This window comes from Entelurus aequoreus, linkage group LG08 (genome assembly GCF_033978785.1).
Source record: "Entelurus aequoreus isolate RoL-2023_Sb linkage group LG08, RoL_Eaeq_v1.1, whole genome shotgun sequence".
NCBI classification, from domain to species: domain Eukaryota; kingdom Metazoa; phylum Chordata; class Actinopteri; order Syngnathiformes; family Syngnathidae; genus Entelurus; species Entelurus aequoreus.
Window position 1 is genome coordinate 20,624,287 of NC_084738.1, and position 23,716 is coordinate 20,648,002.

A 23,716-nucleotide genomic window follows, 5' to 3' on the forward strand; every position below is an offset into this window, starting at 1 on the left:
ACATAACAATGGGTTTATTGTGGTAGTTTGCAGTAGTTTAGTATTGTCATTGTATATTATGAATAATCTATGGTATCACCTTCTGAACGTTCCCCATGTAGCAGTGAACTCGGACCATAGAGAAGTAATCCTGAGCAGATTTGTAGAGGTCAAGAGCTGAATCCATCTCTGACTGGCTCTCCAAATACTGGGCCCACCACTTGTACAGCTTCCTGTGTTGATAAAATAATTTTTTCCCTAAGATCAGGCTTAATGTAAATGTATATGAGTATTATGTCTGGCAGTGCACATACTTGTCTTTCATCCTGTTAACATAAATCTCCAAAGACAATGGATCATCCTGAAGCATTCTGGGCACCTCAACTCGATGAGTGTCGGATTTTTCATAACTGGAACAATGATTAAACAATTTAGATGATGCCCCAAAAAATTATTGGGTTCTGTGACGCTGTAAAACCTTCGTACTTAGCCAGGGCTGTGCTTTTGTCACCCAGGGACTCCTGATAGCGTGCATGATTGTAGTAGGTAGCGCGCAGATGGATGCGATCATGTGTCTCTGCAATTTCTAACGCCTTCTCATACTGTCCAGATGCCTGATAGAGATTGTTCAGGAGGTCATAGCGTTGACAGCCCTTGTACAGCTTTTCAGCATCCTCCTGGTGGAAGACCACAAGAGAATGAGGGACATGTAAATGTTTTTATGTGTGTGAAAGGGCAAATGATAATAACATTTTTACATATAGCTCCTATTTTGTAGTATCATACCAGCATGCCAAGCTGAATGGCCAACGCTGCTATGTGGGCCTCTGGTTCAGGCTCCGCCTTTGCCTCCTTCAGCGCTTTTGCTGCTCTGGCATTTCCCATATTGCCGAGACAAACTTGTGCCACGTCCAGACGACGGGTTTTCACACACATGCGTGCCATGTTTTCCCATACTGCTTTGCTACAGAGAGGAAAAAACAAATGCTTGTTTTTTTAGAGAAAGGTTTAGTCACTAAATTCCATTTGATTAATCATCAGTGAGAACACACAAAATAAAATCTTAGATATGTGCTAGCTCGAGTTCTGGTACTGGTAGAATTTTAGCTAACTCAACCAAAAACAACAAACTGTACACAATGAGCTCTACAAAACACCTACTATAAATTTAAGAGGGACTTAACTAATTGGCAGCATGTTATGTTTAAAATGATTATACAACTTTGAGGATATCTGTATTACAGGTACGCTGCTTGTCTTCAAAAGCATTTTATACATGACTATCTACAGTGGTACCTCAATTTAAGAGTATTTTGAGATAAGAGCTGTCTCTTGCCTAATTGTTATGCTTTAAGTTGCAAGCAAACATTTGAGTTACAAGCACTTTTGCTGTTACAGTGAACCCCGTAAGATACAACCAAAAAATCTGGTTTTATTCGCTAGCTTAACTTGCAGCTAGAGATCAATATATCTTGTTTTCCGACCATGGAAAGGAAGAAAGTGAGTGTGAAGGACAGTGCTGAGAAGAAGTGGATGATATAAATTGAATTAAAAAAAAAATCAAGAGCCTGTCGCCAACCTGGCAAAGCAATTCAAGCATAGCACTGCTCGTCTGCACTATATTGAAACAGAATGAGTGTAACTGTAGTCAAGAATAGTAAAAAAAAAAAAAGGGATCCAAAGTGAATGCGTACATTACTCCATAAAACTACTGTAGTTTTTAGCATTACATTACATTGTATTATGCTATACAATATTTCTGATCAGATACTTTTTTGTATAAGGTTGATCATATAAGGCAAGGCCCAGACTAAACAATCAAATAATGTGTGCAAAACATTAATCATAGTATTTCCTTTACTTGCTGATGTAAATCAACAGCCTGAACCCTTTAAAGTTCATATTTAAGATTCCTTAGCCATCTGTTCCTTATTTGGCTCCCCCTATCCCCTGCGCCTTGCTTTAGTAGATACAGATGTGAGCTGTTTATTAAAGTTAGGCAACAGGAAATAGCCCAACTCTTTAGGGGCCCTGGCACATGGTGTACGGGGGGCAATTGTGTCTGTAAGTGAAACTAAAGCAAAAACATGAGCCAAATTATTCAAGTTTTCAACAAAAAAAAACCTCAGAAAGTCAGACTTTGCATAGCAACCAGAAAACAATGAGATAAATACTTGAAAAAACAAGAGGAGCGGCAACATCTAGAGAGCCAGAAAAGGAAAGACAAGAGAAGGAACAGGTCTACATTTGGCCCCTCTTCCCAGCCTCTTTTCCTCTCAGGAAACACATCCTGTTGCTGGCCGAGTGTGGTGGCCAACGTGTTTGTTGCACACAAGAGAGAGGACTTCAAGTGAACGCCTCCCCACAACCTCCCCCCGGGCTGCAGACAAAAGAATACACAACAGTGACGTCCAAGAGGGGGTCTTTTTGCACATTTGAGTCACCAAAACCTTGGCACATTAAAAGCGACCACGAAGGAGGGAGCTGTCTGCTTATGACACTGACGTCTCTCAACCATATGCAACTATTCAACTCTGACCTAAAAGAATTTGCAGCCAGGCTGTGAGGGAAAGAGCAGCACAGGGCGGTGGGCCAGGCGGAGGAGAGACTCCTAGCAACACTGGGAAGAGAATCTATCCTTTTTTCTGAAACTTCACTCTGCACAAAGGCAGCAGATTATTCGTGAAGCAGTGTGGGGAGATCGGACCTAAGGATCAAAGCTCAAGAGCCAAGCTGCAGCAAGTAGGAGCCAGTGGAATGGACCTCTGTTGGCTTGATCCCAGAATACCCACAGTGCTGTCAGAAGAAGAGGGCTGAAGATCTGCTGCAAACAACTCATGAATGAGGATGAATGGAGATGTTATTTAGCTAGACATCACGACAACAGCCTTCCCTATTCTCCATTTGTGTGACACAAGTGATCAGCTGGAGGAGCAGGCGGTGGTGGTGGAGGAGGCGCCGGAGGAGGAGGAGGAGGTTGCTACCCCGGAGGAGAGACGAGGGAGCAGGCAGGACGCTGAGGAAGAACAGGGGTTGGAACGTGAGGGAGAGGGAGGGGAAGGAGAGGTGGCGGGGAGCCGGTGTCACATGGCCGTGCAGAGGCTAGTGGCGGCGGCGGTAGCGGTTGCCCTTCTGTCTCTGGTTCTGAACAATGTTGCGGCTTTCACCCCCAGCTGGGTCTTGCAGGCCCTGGAAGATGGGCGCAGGAGGAGTGTGGGACTGTGGAAGATGTGCCCCACTGGAGGGGAGAGGGCTCGGGATGACCTCCAGGCCGGGAGAAGGGGGCAAGGAGCACAGAGACAATGTGAAGGTCTGGGATGGGGCTCAGAGTACGCTGGCTATCAAGAATCCCGCAGCTCTGTTAAGTGTAAGTACTATGTACAGTATACTGTATTGTGTTGATGTTTTTGCATATACTTATTAATAGGGGTGTCAATAAAATTAGAATTTCGAATGAACCGTGATTCTTATTTGTAAGGATTGATTCAAAAAAATCAAAAATCCTTTTTTTTTTTTTATATCTGTCCTGTCCAGCCACTCAGGCAAATCATATTGTTGCTCATGTCTGCTGTACAGATTAACTTTACAAAAGAGAAGTGTTGAATACTTCTTGTTGCCTTATTTGTATTTCAGTTTATTAAATGTTTGGACAGAATTGTATTAAACAAAGCCAGTTTTAATTTAAGTAATGTAAACATTTATCAGAGCGGTTTGCCTATTTCATGGAGGAATGTAGTTAATAATAGAACTCGTACCCAATGTTATTAAACGAGTATTAATTTTGAATCAAGAATCGGTTTGAATCGATTCTTAATCGAATCGTTAATCCCCAAAAATCGAGTCGTGTGGTTCCCAAAGATCCACAGCCCTACTTATTTCTCAATCTATCAATGCAACACGGTTCCCTTAATTGCTGCATGCATGCATGATTATTGTTATTTGGGTTTGTGTCAGTTTATTGTGCTAGCAGGCACATTTCCACAAAAATAACATATTTTAGTGCATCATTTTGTTGCTAAAACAAAAATGGAGGGCAGGAGCCATTCATATATTTCACCTAATAAAAGGTCCCATTGACAAAATTCAATTCAAGAACACATTTGCATGTCCACTGCCAACTTGACAATGGGCAGCAAAGCGTACAAACAAAGACATTGCGGCACCACTTAGGGCAGGGGTCGGCAACCCGCGGCTCCGGAGCCGCATGCGGCTCCTTGACCACTCTGATGCGGCTCAGCTACATACATGCCGACCCCCCCGATTTTCCCAGGAGATTTATGGATCTCAGTGTCCCTCATAGATTACTCCCAGGGAAAAAATAATCCTATTTACACTGTAATTACTAAATAAAGGGCGTGCCCTAATTGCACTGCAGTAATTGTCCTCTATAGCATTTACATACAGCGTGCCAGCCCAGCCACATGTTGCATGTTGTTATTACTTGCACACACAGGAGACAGCAAAGCATACTTAGTCATCAGCCACACAGCTTACACTGACGGTAGCCGTATCAAACAACTTTAACATTGTTACGTTACAAATATGCGCCACACTGTGAACCCACACCAAAAAAGAATGAAAAACACATTTCTGGAGAACATCCCACCGTAACACAACATAAACACAACACAACCATTACCCAGAATCCCATGCAGCCCTAACTCTTCCGGTCTACATTATACACCCCCGCTACCACCAAATCCCCCCACACATGAACCCCCCCCCCTCTCCGTGCGTTTCTTGAGCGGAAGAGTTAGGGCTGCATGGGATTCTGGGTATTGGTACCGTCAGTGTAAGATGTGTGGCTGCTGAGTTAGTACGCCTTGCTGTCACTTACGTGAGCAAGCTGAAATTGCATTCTATGTGTGGTCGAGCAGGTACACTGTTAGGGCAGACTGTAGAGGGCGCCAAATGCAGTGTCATCACGCTCTGATATTCGGGAGTCAAACGGGAAAAATGAGAGGGTTGGCAAGTATGACGCTATCAAGCGCCATTCATTCAAAACTCGTGGGCTGCACTAACATCAAATTTCCACATTAAAGTGCGTGCCGGTGCGTGTGTCGGAGACCCCTAGTTAACATAGCACAAAGCGTTTAAGCTTTGTATGCGGTGTTTTTCATTTTAAATTAAAAACTTTTTTTTGTGGCTCCCATTACTTTCTTTAATTTGTGAAACTTGCCAAAATGGCTCTTTGAGTGGTAAAGGTTGCCGACCCCTGACTTAGGGCAATATGTCAGGTTTGTAAATGTGCCGTATGCTCATAACAGTTAAATGGATAGAAGTATAACACAACTCTCCCTATGGTCCCTCAAGTGCAGTTTGACATGATGCGGGCTTGCAACCTGATGGCGACCGTGGCCCTGACTGCTGGTCAACTGATCTTCCTCCTCGGCCTGATGGAGCTACCGTTAATCACACGAGAATCGCAATGGTGGGAGGAGGCCATTGCTGCACTCTTCCAGCTAGCCAGTGAGTACTAAAGCTCCTTTAACTTGTTTGCTTAATAAGCTACCTGGGAGTCCTAATAATGGAGAAGTTTGACAACACTATAAGTCAGGGCTATTTAACTACATAATAAAGAAGGCCGCAGCTTCAAGAGTCCAATGTAGATATTTCGTCAGGAAGTGCCTCGGCAGGTTATATTGCTTTGACACTTAGTTTACTTAATAACACACTGCACTGTCAATAAATGTATTATTCTTACCGAGCTACTCAATTCTAGCAAGTGCAGCTAGTTAACAGTATAAAGAAACCGAAGCTCCAGAAGTTTTGTTGGAGGTTGCTATTCCTTTTTTAAAATAATTTTCCTTCCACAGTTTTATTTCTATACACTTCTTCCTTCATTTTGGATTGTAAGACTGAAAATATAAACATAAAATAAACATTACAAAAGTATAGCGTCCATTGTGTATTTTACATAAATAATGTCCACTGTGTATTTTACACAAATAAAATAGAAGATTTAGTGCCAATACATTCACACAACTACATATGTTTACGCATATAGAAATTAAAGAACATCTGCAGTACATCAAACTTTGCACACAATATGTGACTCATCCCAATTAAACCTAAGTTGTAGCGTTATCACCCTCTAACGTATTAAACGAGCTCTGATCGCCCAGAATTACAACACGACCACGAATAAAAAAGACATCACGAAGTCAGCAATTTCAATACAAAAAAAACCAACTAACTATATTTAGGCACAATATCTACTTACATAGATTTGACCAAGTTTTGTGATGAAGCTTACACGTGTGGATTTCTATCATTGTGGTTTCTTGAACACTGTCTGTCGCTTAAAAGGTCTGACAGGAAACGGCGACTTGAGCACTCATTAGGGGCAGAACATTCATACTTTGTTATCCAGTTAAAAATCAAATTCGTGCAATTGATTTAGTTGTTTTTTTTAGGGTTGAATGTGTAGTCTTCTTTGGGTGATGTTCGGCGGGCCAAATGAAAAGCTTTGGCGGGCCAGATTTGGTGCTCTTAACAGGATTAGCAGTATAGAAAACCTCCCTTGTAAAAACTACATTACTGGGATATTAGTAGTGTAATGGGACAGCTGTTGGTATTGTAGTGGTTCACATAGCTGACCTTCATGCACCTGCACCAGACTCCTTCCTGCTCTACGCACCATCCACGATGGCCCTGCCACTGATGACAGTCAGTCTTATCTTTTGCTTTTTCCATTGTAGTCAGCAAGTATAGGCTCCTGATCTCTCTCTCTCTTCATGGAGGACCTCCACACAATTTTAAGAGTGGGTTTTCCATCCAGAGAAGCATCTGTGAGGTCTTAAGTCACTAATGTTGGCGTATAATTGCAGGTCTCTCATGTTTTTCCACTCTAAACTCATCCACGCACACCTTTATGGACCTTGGTTTGTGTATGCTGCCAACAAGGGGCTTCCCAAAATTATTCTTACAAATTAGAAGAACAGAATTGTTGGAAATGTCTTTGTAAGAAGAATAATGAAAGTTTACGGGAAAGTAGCCCAACCTACGATCGATAAATTGCTTAAGTGTGTCCCAAGACTTTTGTCCCTGTACAGTGTATGGTGTAGTTGCACAGTCACTTGGCTCTGTATCAGTCTGGGGGTCTGTGCTGCGTCTAAATTTAGTCTTCAGCCCAGAATCCATGAGCCAGTGCTGCAGCGAGCCAGGGAGCGACTGGTGGGCGCCAGGATATCCCTGCTCAGGACGAGGAAATGTCTGTGACTACCTGTTATGCAAACCCCCGAGATGAAGAAGGAAAAAGCGGTGAGGGGGAATGCACGGGAAAGACACTTTCGACAGGGACTGTGTGTTTGTATTGTGTGTGCACACTACCAGGGTATATTCTGTGTGTGTGTACACTAGATTTGTTTCTGATTATGGGCTCCAGCAGTAAAAAGTACATATATGGGGAGTGTTTCTCTCTGGATGAGCTACCTTAATGAAGATTTCCTCTTTGTCATTAGTGTTTGTTGGATGAGGGTTTTTATCTGAAAACGGCGACAGGAAGACTGTCCCACCCACAGCAGGGTATTCCCATTTTAAATACACCATACAAATCTAGCTGGACAGGCCAAAACAGATCTTAAAAAGTCCCATCCAGGAAATCGGCATTAGGCTATTTATAGTTTGACAATGTGGTCAGTGATGATCAATGAAACTGTCTTCTCGCATGCAAATAGAAAGGAAAACCTATCTAAAATTAGAAAGGCTTCCTGTTAAAAAGAAAAGGGCATCTTCTAAGGTCACTGTCCCGACCATATATGGTCAAGAAAGCAGCTTCAGCAGTAGAATGACATGAATACCATTTAAGGTTTCGGGTAGACCTCTTTGTCATCGTCATTCTTCATCTTATCAAGATATTTTTGGCAATTCCAACTGTGTGGGAGCCAGTACCACTAAATGACATCTGACCTCATAAAAATTACTTCAGAATCTTGTAGAAAGTCTTCTAAAAAAATGCACATTTGGGGACAACTTCTTATTTTTTACACTTTCTTTAGGTGTCCCAAAATTATACAGAAATATTAGGGTTGTCAAAAATAATAACTTAACTAATGTGATTAGACACATTTTCATCCCCACATTAATCATGTATATTTGCAGATTAATCATTTAAACTTGATCACACTCACACAATATCTTTAGAATATTGGCTTGTTTATACTGACACCTCAGTTGGTCAGTATACAGAATTTGTCAAAATTGTGATCTTCCCAGATACTAAGCACATGCTAAACTTTCCACATAGAAAGTTTGCTTGAGCATATAGCTTCTGACGGTGCTTGTATACATCTTGTCATCAGACAGGTCATTCGAAATAATTGGAGATAAAAGACGACATTATCTTGTAATCCCACTTAATGTACGGATTTATCCAATTGTTGCTGAGGGATTTTGTTGTGAATAGGGAAGGATATTCTGACCAAAATTATCACGGTTTGTTGAATGTGCTCAAAAAGTGCACACACTAAAATCTTTTAACCAATTTATATTTTTAAAACTTGAATGTGTTTGTTATTCATGGTAGCATCTAAGATAGCTTGCGATTAGTGTGCTAGCTGCTTTTCTTGGAAATTAGCAATATCACTAACTTTTTCAAATTGTTGTAATAATTCATAGTTTTGCGATAATTAAAAAGTGAAAAGGTAAAACTAGCCATCTGGAATTTTACAGTGGCTTATCAAATTTCCAAAACATTAATTACTAATTTAAATAGTAAAACGCTAAATAAACGTCAATGTAAAGTCATGGTTGGACTTGGGTAGTCCCAAATCCGAGCAAGGGGGGCATCTTATTCTTATTATAAAATGATTCAGTATTAATGAGATATAGTAGTTATCACACTCATTTGCTTTGTCACCTGCGACACAAAGGTGTCTTTGTTTTGTTCAGATAGCTCAGCATATACAGTATAAGCCTATATTTTAGCATCTTTAATGCACAAAATGTATCAAGATATCCCATGTTATGTTATTTTCATTTATTATGCGCCCCCCAACCAACTGTTACCCATCACATGTCTGTATGCAGCCATAAGTGGAAAAAGTTTGGATACTCTTGTATGAATGGAGATATTTTCTACCAATCGCCTTCTTTCTCTTGAATGTTTTCACTTTGAGAAGTGCCAAACTTTCTCAGCTCTTACAAGCTGGCTGTGGAGTAAAATCCAAGTCCATTCAGTGTTTTATTCCCCGAAGCCTTGGAGGACAACAACTGGAATGTATTTTCTAGTGTGTTTAAAGTCAGGTCATAGGTCGTAGGTCAAGAGACAATTACGTTCACAATGTGTGTACTTGGTTGCCGGGTAGTTCCTGATCACTTATTTACATTCCATTTACTTAACGTCTTCAGTACATTAATCTGGTCAGGCATTCCTCTTTGAGCGATAACGTCAAAGCTCCAGTAAATACATTAGTCCTCGAAGTGGAGGGTGTGGAGTGGAGGCAAGGAAGGATGGAAAGAGGAAGAGGGGGAAGGAAGGTGACGAGATAAGTGAGTGCCAAAGAGAGAGGTTCACACAGCCCACCCTGGCTGCAACCTGGAGAGGAGATCATTCATGTTCTTGGATGAGGAGCCAGGCAGGTTAAACAGCAAGTCACTGAGCAAACAGCGGCGTTACAATTTCAGTGGTTGACACACAGACACTATTATTCACATCCTGAATTCAAACGATGACAGCCATTTTTCTGCTAAGGTACAGTAGAAGCGGGGAACTATAAATGAACTCCAGGCCTTGGTGCAGGAAACTGACTGATTCCTATCGTGTATTTCTATTTCCAGTCATTATTTTTGGGAAATGTTCTGACACTGCAACCCACGTGGATTGTAAAAGTCTTGGACATGTACTAAACTGGTCATCTTAGATTTTGTGAATGGATCTACAGAGTCATCATAGTGACGGAAGAGAGAGGAAAGGTGTGGGCTGTGGCGTGATGCTGATAAAGTTTGAAGTATCAGCATGAAACTGAAGAGTTCCTTAGATTGTCAATTCTAAGACTGCGACTCAAAGCTATCTGGAAGACAAAACATCTCAAGGAATTTTTACAACAAATCATTATTGTTTTATATGTTTTGATGTTGTCTATTTATAAATAACTTTTCTGTGACTAAAGACCAATGATTCACACAGGAAGGGGTCTAAGGTCTTATGTGATACACAATAGCTTTAAATTTAGTGAAAACTATGATGAACATTTGGACCATCAGCATATTTCAAGTCCACATGGAGCCTTTTTTTTGAATGACGATTGTAACGCCCTCTATGGTCTAATGCGGGGGGCCACTGGAGGTAGCGTCTATAGGTGAAGCTGTGCAGCACATAGTATTCCCTTTAAAATCTAATTTTAATTATGTGATTACATTTGTTAACTACTTGTACCAACATCTACAGTACAGTTACATTCAATTATTGTAATTAAGCCTCAAGTTATTTAAAATGTAAAATTAAATGTAAAATGTATATTTTGATAAGTTCCCCAGGACATGGTCAGAGACACTTCAGCTTGCATGCAGGAAGTTGGTCTTTGTGTTGTTCAATGTGTGTCTGTTGTGCTGAATTTTTGTGTTTGTACTGTTATTGTGAAGTGTAGTTTTAGAATTCAAGATTGCAAACATATAATTAATTGCTAATTGACCAGGGTGCGTGGGACGCAATTACACTAAACTATGAAGTTAAGTAAAGGGCCACAATATATGGGCCGCGAGTTTGAGACTCCTGGTCAAATTAATTGCTAACCCACACTCATGACGCTATGACTGATGCCAGCCATGTTTTTCAACAAATCTTGCTCAAATTTAAACATATATGCATGTCAGTGGCCTGAAGGCATCTACCAAATGTCATAGTAATTCGGCTAAAACCCCCTACGATCACTGTTTTCTTTTAAAGCAAGTTGAACTGAGTGAGCAATTTCAACTCATTCTGATTCATTGGGTCAAACTTTGGAGTTTAATAACAGCGCCACCATGTGGTGCGTTTGTCAGTAAAATGATACCACAGATAACACAGTAGGGGTGAATGTTTTGACATATTTTCACTCTTTTGTGTGAAGCTGTTTAGGAGTAAAAAAGTTCATTAATTAATATAATACAATCATGACTGTACAATACATCATCTCACCCAATGCCAAATCACTCACTTGCTAATACTCTTTTTTTGTTCCTGTGTAGGTTTTGTGTTGGTGATCGGACTTGTGACCTTCTACAGAATCGGCCCTTACACACACTTGTCCTACTCCTGCTACATGGACATAGCCGCTTGCCTGCTAGCTACCATGGCGGCAGCAATGCTAATCTGGAATATTTTACACCGCCGCGATGACTGCCTGGCCCCGCGGGTCATCATCATCAGTCGCTCGCTGGCATCCCCTTTCCACCCACGTCTGGACAATGACTATGTGGACTCACCATGTTAAGCAAAACAACACAGGCTTTTATAAATTCAGTTGACGGATGGGTCAAGAGTCAAGAGTTATCTCTCTGCCATGTGTTCAATTTCATAATCCACAACTGTGTCAGAATTGTATTGCTACACGGCAGCAAGTACAATTTAGAGATGTCATTGGTGGCTAAATAATTTACTAGTTTGGACCAGTAATCGCTCCCAAACAGAAGATCAAGCTGGACCTTGACCTTGATTGTTATAAGTGCACTTTTTCAAAGGTTTTACTATAAATTGGATTTATGACATGACATTGAATGACATCACAATAACAAAATACCTCATGTTTTTTCTCCCATCACTTTGCATATCAAAAAGTAATATTGCTATATCTTTAGATAGTAAACTAATTCAATACATCATTGTCAGTCAACTTAGCAAGGTTTATTCATGGGTAACTGCAATATCTAATAGGAATATGGTATTTTATTACGTCTGCAGAGAGGAAAAGGTGGATATTAAAATAAACAATTATTTTGGAAGTCTGCCTGTTTGTGGTACATTCTGTATGCTAAGTCAATATTGGTTATAGCTGCTTTAAAATACAGTGTTAATGTGTAGTAATATTTCGATTATTATATCAAGAGTCTATAAAGTCTACAGTCTATTTCATTTCTAATCATAGGGGTACATTTTTAAAAATATATCGTAAAAATTCAATAAACTGGCAAAAGAAAAATAAACAACTTCCAGCACTATTTGTCAATGTTATCTTCTGTTTATACATTGTACAGGGTTTACATTCTCTATTTCTGGTGGAAGGTTTGACTTTAAATGGCAACGCGATAGCAAAAAGACAGTAAGCAAGAGATAACCCAGCAGAATGTCACCTAAAGTCAAGGACAACATGAATTAGAGGAAATAGCACAGTCTGGAATACAGACATTCCAGCCGGTATCTGATATTACTGCTTCATTCTGACAATTTCAGCCTGGCATATAAACAGAAAGCTGTGTTAAGCCTCAGTGGACAATTAATGTTGTTTTTCAACAGCGTCAAACTGTTTAACTATTTTTACCAGTAGGAAATCATGTAAAGTTAATTCATTTGTTCTAGGCTCCCTGGGTGTCCCTGTCAGAAAACCCTTATCAAAGAGGACCTATGATGATTTTAATCTACATTTAAATCACTTCCGTGTGTCCTATAGTTCAGTGGTTCTCAAACGTTGTTCACCTTTTTTCACCAAGTACCACCTCAGAAAAAACTTAGTTCTCCAAGTACCACCATAATGACCAACATTAAAACACAGTGGCGCAGTAGGCCCAAGTATTCATTAAAAACAAGGTAGATGTTTTATTTAACAAGTATATTTAATATTGTGGCCACTGTAACGCTGTTTAAAGAGTAACGCTGTGGTTGAATATAGGAAAATAAAACACTGTACTGAACTTTAATCAAGTGATTATTTGGCCTAGTAATAGATGGAGCCCGCATACCACTAGTGGTACATGTACAAACTTCATAAACATTATATAGATTCAGCCGGTCACTACATTAGGTACACTTGCCGATCGATTCAGAGAGTGCTTTGAAAAATCTGCCTTTGTCAACATTTATGTCACTGCATGTTGCATGTTGGTGTTATGATGTGCATGCATCGATTAGATGAAAATAATACATTATCCTAGCTTTTTTGTGTTTCCCTCATAGCCTCAAGCAGAGGAATAGGAGTTCCTTCCCCTCTGGCTGAGAGCTTGACTTAATATCGGAATACGTTTTTCCAACTCGTGGGGACGTCATGGCGTAACCAGTTGCAAAACCCAGCGAAAAGAGGCATTCAAAACTGCGTGCAAGCTTACGCTAAAATGCATGAACCTTATGATTTGATGCTTGGGCATTGTTTAACACAAGTATCCAAAATTGTACTAACATTTATACGTCAGAAAAGACAAAATTCATCATGCTGTAGGTCCCCTTCAACTAATCAGGCAATGTTCAAAGCTGCATCTTAACATTTCCAAAGATAAGCACTACTTTTGTAAAAACAGTGAATAATATAAAACTACTCACACTTGACGCCAGGCAGAACTGTTTGATTTGTTTCGAGGTGTTCAACTTTGGAGATTCGGCTGTATTGTACAATAGTATTTGTACTATTTCCTAAAAAAATGTTCATTGTGTGCTCCATCAAAGATTTGTATCAATATCCAGCAGCCACTCTGGCTGATAAGGCAGGAGTGTGCGTAAACAGTAGGTGGACTTTTCGGGAATCTAACACAATGTTGATCATTAAAAAAAGGAGTAGTAATAAAAATAGCCATCAATGAGGAACTTAGTAAAGCTGTCATCAGCTCTATTAAACTCTATGGTATATCCGGCGAGTTGGATATTTTTCCCATGTGTTTGTTTAAATGCTGTTGTTCTGCATTTGCTGAAGTAGTCGTCAGTCAGCCTGAGTCACGTACAGTACATACAGTACATGTTGTTGCCTCACAATAATATCAGATCCTTGCTCCCCCAAAGAGGAACACACACACACACACACACACACACACACACACACACACACACACACACACACACACACACACACACACACACACACACACACACACACACACACACACACACACACACACACACACACACACACACACACACACACACACACACACACACACACACACACACACACACACACACACACACACACACACACACACACACACACACACACACACAGTATTGTCACATCCTTTTAGTGACCTGATTCAAAGTTTGCAGGAATGGAAAGGGTACACTGGCAGTGTGTTTGTGTGTACATGTGTGTTTAGAAAAGTACACCCCTCAGAACACACCCAAACACCAACAGTAACAGCCACATACACAAATTGGAGAGTTATTTCCCTCTGTTCATGGATTTGGAAATATTTGTGCTAAAGGAAATTTAAAACAGACAATGTGTGATGAGGTGGCGACTTGTCCAGGGTGTACCCCGCCTTCCGCCCGAATGCAGCTGAGATAGGCTCCAGCACCCCCCGCGACCGCGAAAGGGACAAGTGGTAGAAAATGGATGGATGGAATGTGTCTTCTCTAGGTTGTTGCATCATTATTCAAAAGCAGTACGGTTTTGCTTTGACAATAATCCCAGAATATGACTTAATGATGACAAATTCGGATGAACTTTGTGAAGACATTTTGTGAGGAAAAGCAATCTCCCTGCTTGCATCTAGACCAGTGCTATTCAACTGGCGGCACGGGGACCAAAACCAGCCCTGGTATGACAACATACCACCCACAAAGTTCAGTTAAAAACTTGTGAGACAAACATTTTTACAGCAAAGCCCTAAACACACTCGAGTGCTCCTTTTGTACAGAGGAACTTGGACCATTGTAAACACATTTGCAGATCCTTGCATTGACATTTTAACCTTTCTAGCAAACAATAGAACACTGGGGTCCAACCATGTGATTTACATAACTGAGGCGTTCCTCAAGGCACCGCTTTAAGTCATCTCCTTTTTGGTAATGGGATTAATGTAACTAAAGTGTTTCTGTAGCTTGTTCACTTCAGATGCAGTCAGGAGTAGGGATGTCCCGATCCAGGTTTTTGCACTTCCGATCCGATACCGATATTGTTTTTGCACTTCCGATCCGATACCAATACTGGCCGATACTGGCCTATCCGAGCATGTATTAAAGTTTAAAGTTATTTAGCCTACTTAGTTGTCAGATTCATGTTGAAAAGGGTTTTAGTACTCTTGATAACAACTAGCCAGCTGAATTAGGTGAGTTTGAATATTACACAATGGTTGGTAACAAGAAACTTACCTGTTTATTCAAGGATAAACACAAAATAGACAAAATTATACATGACAAACAGAAATGGCATTATTAAACTAGGGCTGGGCGATATGGCCTTTTTTTAATATCGCAATATTTTAAGGCCATATCGCGATACACGATATATATCTAGATATTATGCCTTAGCCTTGAATTAACACTTGATGCATATAATCACAGGAGTATGATGATTCTATGTGTCTACATTAAAACATTCTTCTTCATACTGCATTAATATATGCTACTTTTAAACTTTCATGCAGAGAAGGAAATCACAACTAAAAAAATCACTATTTTTTTCATACGGTGGTGATCTGGAAATGTTTGCCTCGGCATTTTGATGGTGTGGGCGTGTGGCCCGAATTGAGATGTTGACGTGCGGAGTTTCAAACACTCTCCATTCTCTAGCAGGGTTACTTTTCAAATGATGCTACATATTAGCAGTAATGCTACTTTTTATAGCAACGCTTTTGCCCCACACTTGACAAATTACGGTTGTCTGTTCGACATATTCCCACTTGAAGCCAAGCCACCGCCAGACGATGGACCCCCTGCTGTTTTTCTTGGGAATTAATTAATTCTTCCTTCATTATTACCGCTCACACGGCTACGCTAGCATCACAGCTAACGTTAGCCATTCTGCTACCTCTCCGCTCAGGGAGGGCGTATACGTATGTGACGTATGACGTGACAGTATGTGACGTGTGTAAGAAGGTGCACTTGCTGTCTGTGAGAAGCAGACACAAGAAGGAGTGTGAAGAGCCTGTCGTGTAATGCCAGCAGCTAAAAGCAACTGCGTGAGAACGTATACTCGAATTTTACGATATAGTCATTTTCTATATCGCACAGAGACAGCTGACATTTTTAACGGTAACTTTTAATTCACATGGCCGTCTTAATGGTTAGGACACAGACCTGTGGATGTGTTGAAGGTGTGCTGGAAAATGCGGAACGGAAATTAGGGAGCAGCAGAAAAGTGAAATGTATTATTTAAATCGGTGCGTTGGAAAAGACGGACCGGAATTTCTTTAAAAACTGGATCTGGATCGGCATTTTCCCATGCCTTGCCGATACGCATTTTTTGGCAAATATCGGCGGCCGATCCGATCCAAATATCGGATCGGGACATCCCTAGTCAGGAGTCAACCTCTTTAGCTATACTAATAGTGTTCTTCAAGGTTCCATTTTAGGCCCTCTCTTTTTCATCATTTTTGCTATTCAACTGGTGGCCCGCGAGTTCAGTTCAAAAAACTTTTTGCAGCAGATTCTTAAAAACATGAGTGCTGTCATAAAAATTGTCTTTGACAAGATTTTTTGCAGAAGGTTCTGAAAAACAGCAGAGTGCTCCTGTAACTCTGACAAAATAAATAGACCAAAATCAAATGTCTACTGTAGAGGACGCTGGTTTTTCGGAATATACAAAAAAAGGCTCATAGTGATGGGAGAAGGTCCTTAGCTTTCTGAAAATGAGGCTCCAAAAACAATTAAGTTGAATACCCCTGATCTTAACTATTGTGCAGAATTCCAAGCAGAGTCAAGGCCAAACGTAACAATGCACTCCCTGTTGGCCATTAGCTTAGACTTTGAAGCAAAGCCCTTGTGGACAAGATTGCTTAGGAATGTGATGACAGATGATTAAACAGGAGGGAACACCTATTTTTAAAACACCACTGAGCTGACACATACAATAGCATACTGACAGTGGCATCTTACCTCTTGATGAGTTTGATGGACTTGAAGGCTTCGTCCATGTGGCCCACAGTGAGGTAGAAACTGAAGTTAAGCATAGCGTCGCGTGTGGACTTGTCACAGTTCTCCAGGCCTTCAAAGTCCCTGAGCGCACGCCTGGACACCATTTGGGGGAAGAGGGCAACGGAGCCTCGTGATGACTGGCTATGGTTTGCTGGTGCTGATGTGGCGGAAACCTCCTTTAGAACAAATATGGCAATGTTTTCACACTCATTGAACATAGAAACACCATTTTAGCAACTATTTTTTATACAAATATATCTTCTCAAGGGACACAACTATAAAAATGAGATTTGGTATACTTTAGAGTAGTCAGTGTACAGCTTATATAGCAGTAAACATTTACAAAAACAGTCATTATTATCAAGATAGCTGGCAAATTGGTCCTGCCCTCTTCAGCATGTATATGCTACCGCTCGGTGACATCATACACAAATACGGTGTTAGATTTCACTGTTATGCTAATGACACCCAACTTTTATTTTTTATTTATTTTTTATTTTTTTTAATAATGTCCTGCACAGCTTCTCCGGCAAATCATATAGCAGATGACACCCAACTTTACATGCCCCTGAAGCTGACCAACACGGTAGATTGTAGTCATCTGGAGGCGTGTCTTAATGAAATCAAACAATGGATGTCCAGCAACTTTTTGCATCTTAACGCTAAGAAAACAAAATTGTTGATTATCGGTGATGTTAGACACCTGCACTTATTTGATAATACCACCTTAACATTTGACAACAAAAACAATTGTACAAAGCGACTCGGTAAAGAATTTCGGCATTATCTTCGGCCCAACTCTCTCGTTTGAGTCACACATTAAGAATGTTACTAAAACAGGCTTCTTTCATCTCCGTAATATGGCAAAAATGTGTCCCATTTTGTCCACCACCGACACTGAGATCATTAATTATGCGTTCGTTACGTCTCGTCTTGATTACAGTAACGTATTATTTTCGAGTCTCCCTAGCATTAAAAGATTACAGTTGGTACAAAATGCGGCTGCGAGACTTTTGATAAAGGACAAGAAAGTTTGATCATAGTATACTATACTGGCTCACCTGCATTGGCTTCCTGTGCATTTAAGATGCGACATTAAGGTTTTATTACTTACGTATAAAACACTTAATGGTCTAGCTCCATGCTATTTTGCTGATTGTATTATACCCTACGGTCCGTCCAGAAACCTACGTTCCAAAGATTCCGGCTTATTAGGGATTCACAGAGCCCAGAAAAAGTCTGCGAGCTATAGAACGTTTTCTATTCGCGCTACAGTACTCTGGAATGCCCTACCAATAATAGTTAGAGATGCTACCTCAGTAAAAGCATTTAAGTCCCATTTTAAAATTAATTTATACACCATAGCCTTTAAATATATATTTTTTTACACCAGTTGATCCGCCCTTTCTTTTTTCTGCTCTGCTCCTCTCTCCTATGTGGAGAGGTTTTTAGGTGGCCACGGATCAGTTTCCACGGAGGACGCGCTGGCTGTTCAAAGTCTGGACACGGCGTGGACCACTCCTCTGTGCATCAGCTGGTGACGTCTCTGTGCTGCTGGCTTGTCTACATACAAGAGGATCCCCTGCTGGCCTCACTATGGTCTGGACTCTCACGTTATTAACAATATCCACTCGGCATACATTGCACCGGTCACCTAAATGGGGGTCCCCACATCTGCTGTCCTTTCCAAGGTTTCACAGTGTTCCCATTGAGTTGAGTTCTTTCTTGCCCTGATGTGGGATCAAATCCGAGGATGTTGTTGTGGTTTGTGCAGCCCTTTGAGACATTTGTGATTAAGGGCTATATTAATAATCTTTGATTTATTGATTGAACACATAACTAAGTTATATCCAAGTTTCATTTCTACAGTGTTGTCCCTTGAGTAGATAATAAAGAGTCTATGGATGTTCTTATTTATCCAGTTTATTGTATTCCCAGGGCATTCAATCGATCGCAACTGGACTGTTTGGTTTGTCTGAGAAGATGTTTTGCCTCTCATCCAAGCAGGCTTCATCAAGTCATACTCATAGACTTAGATTTGTATTTTGGGCTGATAGTGATCAAGCCACAGTGATTGTTCTGCCAAACAATACCTTAATGCTAACGAGGGGGAAATTACACTTCAACAACTGTCGTTGATTGACAGTAGGATTGTTCGTTTGCATCTTAACAGTTGTTTTTGTCACTACGATAGGGTGGAGCCATCCTTGCCCAAGCACGCCCTCCTGGAGTTAGAGTATAAATATTTGGGGTTTTGGCACCAGCCACCCAACAAGATCTGACCAATGCAAGTCTAAAATGAGATTTGACCAATCTAGGTCTATGAGCATGAAACGTTTTCTAGGCGAACCAAACAGTTCAGCTGCGATCGATAAATGTCCTGAGAATATAATAAAGTGGTTGCAGAAATGTAAGGGGGGAATACTACACTATAATTTGGAAGAGAAATGGCCAGGAGTCAATGCCAACCACACAAAATCGATAGATTAAAGACAAACCTAATATACTAAAAAAAAGATAAAGGGGCCTTATTATGCAAAACCCTAACTATTGGTACCTGCTGTTGTGTATTTGGTACCTGCATAAGTCCCGAAAATTAGAAATAAAACCATGAAGGCATTGCAGAGATTTTTATAAAACAATCTTGCCTTCCTTCATATAGTACTTCCGCTAAACGATCAGTTTGGAATGTGCCCCAGTAGCGACATTTTTCCCTTGGTGACATCAGCAAATTATCAATAAATGGAAAAGTTTTACCCAAATTTTTTGTCCGCCAAACTGCCCATCCTACAGATGGTCAGAAAGCAGCTTGAAAACGGTCCGTAAAACATAATCTCTGCAAAATTTTGACCAAATAACCAATGTTACACGTTATGTAGACCACAAGGAAGTGTTTTAAATGTAAAAAGAAAAAAAATCATAATATGACCCCTTTAAAGTCACTACACAGGGATACATTTGAGCAATTGGGAATGTAAGAGATGGACATTCTCTGAAGGAGGGGCACAGACCAGAGAGGCACTTACGTCTAGTTGAAAGACACCACCCCTACGAAATAACAACTGGGGTGTGTTAAACCAAACAGAGTTGCACATTAGAGTTAAAGTCAGAGAGCAAGCAACAAGTAAAGAAAACAAACAAAAAAAATTGTTAATCCTTACCTTGCAGCTGAAATAATAGTAAGGCACATCAAGAGCAAGGAGGGCCTGAAGGCCCGCTGGTTTGGCGAAGCAGTCCTGCAAGAGAAGGCCGTGTTCCTGAGTACAGAAGAGGGTGACCACTGACACATCCACCTGGAAAAAGAAGGAAGTAGATTAAGCAGTTGATGAGCAATGGCATCAATAATGCACACTAAATGTACTCCTTTGACAACTCTAGTGAGCCACATGAGAGGTGTTGAACCTGACTGGTCTAACAATTGGTTAAAATCCAGCCAGTCAAAGTCGTTTATTTGGCCAGCCATACCTCACCCAAATAATACTGTTTTTTTCATAATGTGACTTATTTAGATAAGGTGTTGTTGTAGCTGGTTTACTTCAGATGCAGTTAATAGTCCTTTGTTCAACTTCTTTAGTTATACTAGAGTGTTCCTCAAGGTTCCATTTCCATTTTGGGCTATTCAACTTGTCGCCCGCAAGTTCAGTTAAAAAAACTTGTGAAAGACTCACGTTTTTGCAGCAGATTCTTAAAAAAACTAGAGTGCTGTCATGGAGATGATCTTTGACTAGCTTTTTTGCAGAAGGTCCTTAAAAACACAGCTATCACAAAGCTGTTGTGTTGAGGTCAAATGTCCACATATTGTTGCTTTAATCAGTGAATTACATCAATGTTTACTTTACCGTGTCCCAGTAGCCAGACGACGACGTTTCAGAGCTGACTGGCACTGTCTCACACACAAAAAGACGAGGTTCACTCTCATCCCAGAAGTGAGACACAGGGCATCGACCACTGACTTCACTCTCTTGGAATTGCTGCCTGAAGTGGAAAAAGTGTACAGTACACTTTTTTACCTGAGTACGGGAGGTCGGACAAAAGTTTCTTACCTTTCGCTGTCTTCAGAGTGGGAGATACCACTTGATGGTCTGCCAGTGAAAAAGTCAAAGTGTGTTACAGTGTCCATTTCAATGTCGTAGAAGTAGACTTTCTGGTCGGGTCGCCCATTCACCTGACAAGATAAGTGGAGATTATTTTCAATTGTGATATTGCTGGATGGAGATGAAGATGAAGAATGGCTGATGTTCCTTCACCTGTGTAACTAAGATGCTGACTTGGCTGCCATTGGAATTACATTTGACCGACCTCAGAGCTCCCAGATTGGGAATCTGGTCCGCTAGGTTCTTAGCATTGCAGTGAGCTTTAGCATCCCTGTAAAGCACATGTTACACAATACAATGTAGACATAGCACAAACATAACTGGAGTAACAGCTTGGTTAAAGGTACTGTATAACACAAAGGGACTATTTAATAAAAAGTTAAAATTAAAAGTTAAAGTGCCAATGATTGTCACACACACTAGGTGCGGTGAAATTATCCTCTGCATTTGGCCCATCCCCACATGGGAGCAGTGAGCAGCAGCGGTGGCCGCGCCCTGGAATCATTTGGTGATTTAACCCCCAATTCCAACTCTTGATGCTGAGTGTCAAGCAGGGAGGTAATGGGTCCCATTTTTATAGTCTTTGGTATGACTCGGCTGGGGTTTGAACTCACAACCTACCGATCTCAGGGCGGACACTAACCACAAGGCCACTGAGCATGTAATATATGCATAACCCGATATATAAATGTAATATAGGGTTATGACCACCAAAGGTGAGACAAAGCTACCATTTTGCTCCTATGATGCCATAAGCCAAAACCCCACTTCTTAATGGACATGACATGGCCTTGCTGGACCCCACACAGTATATGTGTCCCCCACTTCATGGAGGATGTCTTTTTTTAAGCAGGCTTTGCTGCACATCTGAAAATTATCCAGCTCCAGAGATTTGATAACAATATTTTTCTTCAGCAAAAAGGCTAACCTAACATTATGTTGCTGATAAAATGTGAATGTATTGTTAGCACTGTAGCTCACATAGCTATGCTATTTGTGTTCTTCCCAACTCTCTATTGCTGCGTTGTTAAATCTAATATATGGCATCTATTATGTTGGAGATGTGACAGCATCAAAGCGAGTTTGGGCAACACATCTCATACACAGGTAACTTGTAGGACAAAAAGTTGTATAATGTGAACTTTAACAGTGTACCTTCGGGTGAGGTCAAAAACTCGGATGTGTGATGTATCTGTGCCGACCACCAGGTAAGATTGGCACACACTGAGAAGCACTGGGTTGCCCTCTGCCTTGGAGAAAGTAAGTAGTTGTTTTACCGTACCCTAAAAATTAGTTATAAGAGGATTTAGTTAGTACAGTACAAACATGTTCATGCTCAAGTGTTAGTGTTTTCAAAATGGAAATAAAACCTGCGGTGTGCGGATCTGGACCCGGTTTGGTTCCACAGTGTATAGGTTCTCACCATGTACAGTTACCACATGGGAGTCACAAGGGAATGATCCTGAGAATAAAACAAAACAGAACAAGTGAGTGCAACTACCACAAATATGTCTTGTAAACACATCATAGCAATCCCTAGAGGTTGTGCATGAAACTACATTTATACTACTGAGCTTTTTGTAATGGTGTACCTTTATTGTGTAGAGCTGGCCCTGACATCTCAAAGACCGTAACCTGTTTTCCACTCCAGACTGTCGCTGAATCCTGTTTGATGCATCAATGCATCAATCGTTCAAATGTCAAATCATTTTAACTGTGGCCTCACCTTAGTCACACACACTCCCTTGATGTGCATTTCAGACTGCAGAGCCAGGTGCAGTCCTGTGTGGAACTGAGTGATGCTGAGCTGGGTCGGCGTCAGCTGCACCGCTGCCACCTGCTGGCTACAGTGTGCTGACATCACGTGCTCATGCAGGATCACTACTGTGTTGGAATTATTGGCTGCCAGCAGATTGAGATTGGACCCCCACTAAAATTCAAGTAGTGGAGTATGTGTCTTATATTTATATCAAATCAAATCAAACTGTATTTATATAGACCTTTTCATGCACAGGCAAATGGCAAGCACAAAGTGCTGTACAAAACAAAACAAATTTTAAAAAATACTAGAAGAAAAGAAGATTAAGATTAAAGATTAAAGTACCAATGATTGTCACACACACACTAGATGTGGTGAAATTTGTCCTCTGCATTTGTCCCATCCCCTTGGGGAGCAGTGGGCAGCAGCGGCGCCGCGCCCGGCGAGAAGAAAACACACACTGAGGATTTGAAACACCACTTTTGAGGCATCCACATTCGAGAATAACTAAAATTAATGCCGTTAAAATAAAACAAATTACAAAAATATATAATTATATATACATGATATAAAACATATGATAAAATATATATACAACATTTTATATAAATAATATAATTATTACATTGATAAGTTATTAAAAACATAACATTCAGAGAATAATAGTAGAAATATTAATGATTAAGATAAAAAACAACACAATAATAAAATAAAAAAGCAGGTGATTAGTGAAAAGCTTGATTAAAAAGGTATGTCTCTAGCTTTTTTTTAAAAAAGTTCAACGCTCTCTGGCAAGCTGTTCCACAGGTGGAGGCCCATCCATTCATCCATTTTCTACCGCTTGTCCCTTTTGGGGTAGCGGGGGGTGCTGGAGCCTATCTCAGCTGCAATCGGGCGGAAGGCGGGGTA

The 23,716-nt window shown here is 40.7% G+C and overlaps 2 protein-coding genes across 3 annotated transcripts in view; one reads left to right on the top strand and one right to left on the bottom strand.

Annotated features, from left to right (window-relative positions):
- ift140 (intraflagellar transport 140 homolog (Chlamydomonas)) overlaps window positions 1-23,716 on the bottom strand; it is a 49,704-nt gene that overhangs the window by 5,774 nt on the left and 20,214 nt on the right. For both annotated transcript variants that reach the window (XM_062055893.1, XM_062055894.1), the window contains exons 10-22: window positions 22,775-22,978; window positions 22,641-22,713; window positions 22,419-22,510; window positions 22,204-22,331; window positions 21,202-21,319; window positions 20,998-21,119; window positions 20,794-20,929; window positions 20,116-20,247; window positions 16,916-17,130; window positions 766-943; window positions 466-656; window positions 294-389; window positions 80-212 (exon numbers count right to left, since the gene is read on the bottom strand). In XM_062055893.1, coding sequence (XP_061911877.1) covers window positions 80-212; window positions 294-389; window positions 466-656; window positions 766-943; window positions 16,916-17,130; window positions 20,116-20,247; window positions 20,794-20,929; window positions 20,998-21,119; window positions 21,202-21,319; window positions 22,204-22,331; window positions 22,419-22,510; window positions 22,641-22,713; window positions 22,775-22,978 — 1,818 coding nt within the window. The remainder of the gene's footprint in view (window positions 1-79; window positions 213-293; window positions 390-465; window positions 657-765; window positions 944-16,915; window positions 17,131-20,115; window positions 20,248-20,793; window positions 20,930-20,997; window positions 21,120-21,201; window positions 21,320-22,203; window positions 22,332-22,418; window positions 22,511-22,640; window positions 22,714-22,774; window positions 22,979-23,716) is intronic.
- Window positions 3,030-12,120, top strand: tmem204 (transmembrane protein 204). Its single transcript, XM_062054888.1, has 3 exons — window positions 3,030-3,346; window positions 5,293-5,448; window positions 11,149-12,120. Exons 1-3 carry the CDS (start codon window positions 3,067-3,069, stop codon window positions 11,391-11,393), a joined length of 681 nt encoding a protein of 226 aa, XP_061910872.1. The 5' UTR covers window positions 3,030-3,066; the 3' UTR covers window positions 11,394-12,120.